This window comes from Bidens hawaiensis, unplaced genomic scaffold, assembly GCF_021521415.1.
Source record: "Bidens hawaiensis isolate Kalapana, Puna unplaced genomic scaffold, B.hawaiensis_p1.1 tig00052678_1, whole genome shotgun sequence".
NCBI lineage: Eukaryota > Viridiplantae > Streptophyta > Magnoliopsida > Asterales > Asteraceae > Bidens > Bidens hawaiensis.
Window position 1 is genome coordinate 67,639 of NW_027499485.1, and position 3,088 is coordinate 70,726.

The 3,088-nt window shown below is 44.9% G+C and overlaps 1 protein-coding gene across 1 annotated transcript; it reads left to right on the forward strand.

Moving 5' to 3' along the window:
• The first annotated feature begins 2,563 nt into the window (after positions 1–2,563).
• LOC143599769 (uncharacterized) lies at positions 2,564–3,088 on the forward strand. Its single transcript, XM_077077649.1, has one exon. The coding sequence runs from the start codon at positions 2,564–2,566 to the stop codon at positions 3,086–3,088; it is 525 nt and encodes a 174-aa protein (XP_076933764.1).

Consider the following 3,088-nt stretch of genomic DNA (forward strand, 5'->3'; position numbering starts at 1 on the left):
GGCTTGTCCGGTGGTCTTAGGGGTTCAATGGTTGAAGACCCTTGGTCCAGTCGAGATTGATTGTGAGAAACTCACACTTGGGTTCCACCTAGCGGGATCTTCAGGCAAACTTCAAGGCCTGCCAAGTTCAATTGCTATCACTAAAGACGCATGAAGCCATGGCGATACTGGGGCCAACCCTGTTTTTACAGATCCATTTGTTATCCTCTGAACCGACACCTGAGCCCATATCTTGCCCTGCCATTCGTCAAGTTCTAAGATGATACGCAAGGGTTTTTCAAGAACCTAACTCTTTACCACCATAACGATCCCAAGACCACTCCATTCCACTGGTGCCGGGATCCAGTCCGATCAGTACCCGCCCTTACCGTCAACCCTATCTTCATAAGTCCGAAATAGAGCGATAGATCCGTGAGCTACTTCAACAGGGGTTGATCCGTCCCAGTCACAGCCCGTTTTCTTCTCTGGTGTTGCTCGTCAAAAAGGCAGACGGTTCGTGGAGGTTTTGTATTGATTATCGGTCCTTGAGTGATATCACAGTGAAGGATAAATATCCTATACTGGTCATTGAAGAACTTCTGGATGAATTACATGGTTCTTGTATTTACTCTAAGCTGAACCTACATTCCGGTTATCACCAAATACGGGTTCACGATGAAGATATCCATAAAACGGCTTTTCGCACTCATGATGGTCATTATGAGTTCGTAGTTATGCCATTTGGTCTCACAAACATCCCTGATACATTCCAATGCTTGATGAATGATTTATTCCGGCCATATCTTCGTAATTTTATCTTAGTGTTTTTTGACGATAATTTGGTTTATTCTAAATCACTTGCGGACCATGTGAAACATTTAAGTCTTGTCTTCGAAATTTTGGCAGCTAATAAACTTTATGCAAAGCAATCCAAGTGTTTTTTAGGAGTTTCACAGGTTAATTATTTGGGGCATCTTATTTCTGTGGAAGGTGTGGCAGTGGAACCATCCAAAGTTCAATCGGTTCTTTCATGGCCCGCCCCTAAGAATGCCAAGGGAGTTCGGGGATTTTTAGGCTTAGCCGGGTACTACCGCAAATTTATTAAGGGTTTTGGGAGTATAGCGGCACCGTTACACCGACTTGTGGGTTAAGGTCCTTTTGTTTGGAACGATGTGGCCGAATCTGTGTTTCATTCTTTAAAGCTTGCTCTCACTACTACCCCCACATTGGGTCTTCCTGATTGGTCGCAACCCTTCACCATAGAGTGTGACGCAAGCGGGGTGGGGATTGGAGCAGTTCTAACACAACATGGTAAACCACTTGCCTATTTCAGTGCACCGCTAAAGGGCTCGATTCTTTCATGGTCAACTTATGAAAAAGATATGATAGCGGTTGTTAAAGCGGTGCGTAAATGGCGGTACTATTTGCTCGGTCGGCCTTTTGTGATTATGACGGACCACATGAGCTTAAAGTACCTTCTTGAGTAATGTCTCACCACTCCGGCCCAAGCCCGATGGCTTTCCAAACTCTTGGGATTTGATTACACCATTGAGTACAAGAAGGGTGTTTCTAATAAGGGTGCTGACGCTCTTTCGCGACTTCCCGAGTTTTACTTCATAGCCATTACGCACCCGTGTGCAACTATTTGGCAAGACATTCAGCAGGAGGTACAAACTGATCCTTACTATAAAAATTTACTTTCGGATTCGAGGCACGGGGGTCAACTGGAATTGGTTTTAAGAGATGGAGTTTGGTTTCGTAAAGGGGCGATTCTTTTAAGTTCCTCATCACCTTTATTGGATATTGTTTTAAACTTTTGTCATGCTTCACCTAAAGGGGGCTACTTTGGTTTCCTTAAAAGCAAACTTTCTGGTGGGATGGACTAAAAGAAAAGGTGAAGTCTTTTATCAAGGGGTGTCAAGTTTGCCAGCACTTTAAATCAGATAACATGTTACTATCAGGTTTGTTGCAACCACTTCCGATTCCGGAGCGGGTGTGGGAGGATATAAGCATGGATTTCATTGAAGGTCTTCCTAACTCGAAAGGTTTTACTGTGTTTATGGTGGTAATAGACAGTCTTTCAAAATATGCTCACTTTATTCCCATGAAACACCCATTTACCGCTGCGACTGTTGCAAAAGAGTTTGTCAATCACGTGGTTAAGTTGCACGGCACCCCTGCCACGGTGGTCAGTGAACGTGACAAGGTATTCATCAGTTCTTTTTGGCAATCATTGTTCAATCTCCAAGGCACTAATCTTTCCATGAGTTCGAGCTACCATCCTCAAAAGGATGGGCAAACGGAGGTAGTTAATCGAACGATCGAACAATATTTACGGTGTTTTGCAGGAGATCAGCCAAAGAAATGGGTGGACTGGCTTCCATGGGCTGAGTATAGTTATAATACGTCGGTCCATACGTCTACAAAAATGTCCTCGTTTCAAGCTGTTTATGGACGATCACCTCCCAAACTCATTCCGTATGTTCCGGGTACCACTAACGTTCAAGCGGTGGAAGAATATTTAGGTGATCATGATGCGCTTCTTCGTCAATTACGAGTGAACTTGCTAACCGCTCAAAAATGAATGAAGACTCAAGCAGATCAGAAACGTCGAGAGGTCGAGTTTGGTGAGGGGGAATTGGTTTTTGTGAAGCTTCAGTCGTATCGGCAAATCTCGGTTGCTAACAGGCCGTCTAACAAGCTTGCTCCAAAGTACTTTGGGCCGTATAGAATTTTGAAGCGGATCGGGCCAGTAGCTTATCAACTTCAGCTACCCCCGGGTTCCTTGATACATGATGTCTTTCATGTTAGGCTCCTGCGAAGATGTGTAGGGGCTACTATAGCACCGAACCCGGTAGTTCTGGACGGCACTATTTGTACCCCTCCTGTGCCTCAACCGGAGTATGTTCTGGACGATAGGGTCATCACTAAAGGGAAATATAGGCCAAGGACCGAGATACTTGTTAAATGGGTCAGTAAGAGCCGCGACGATGCTACGTGGGAAACAAAGTGGAGGTTCGCCAAGGCTTATCCAGATTTCAACCTTGCGGATAAGTTGAATTCAAGCAGGGTGGATTGTTACGAACCCGTTGAGCCGATGGACGTGTAG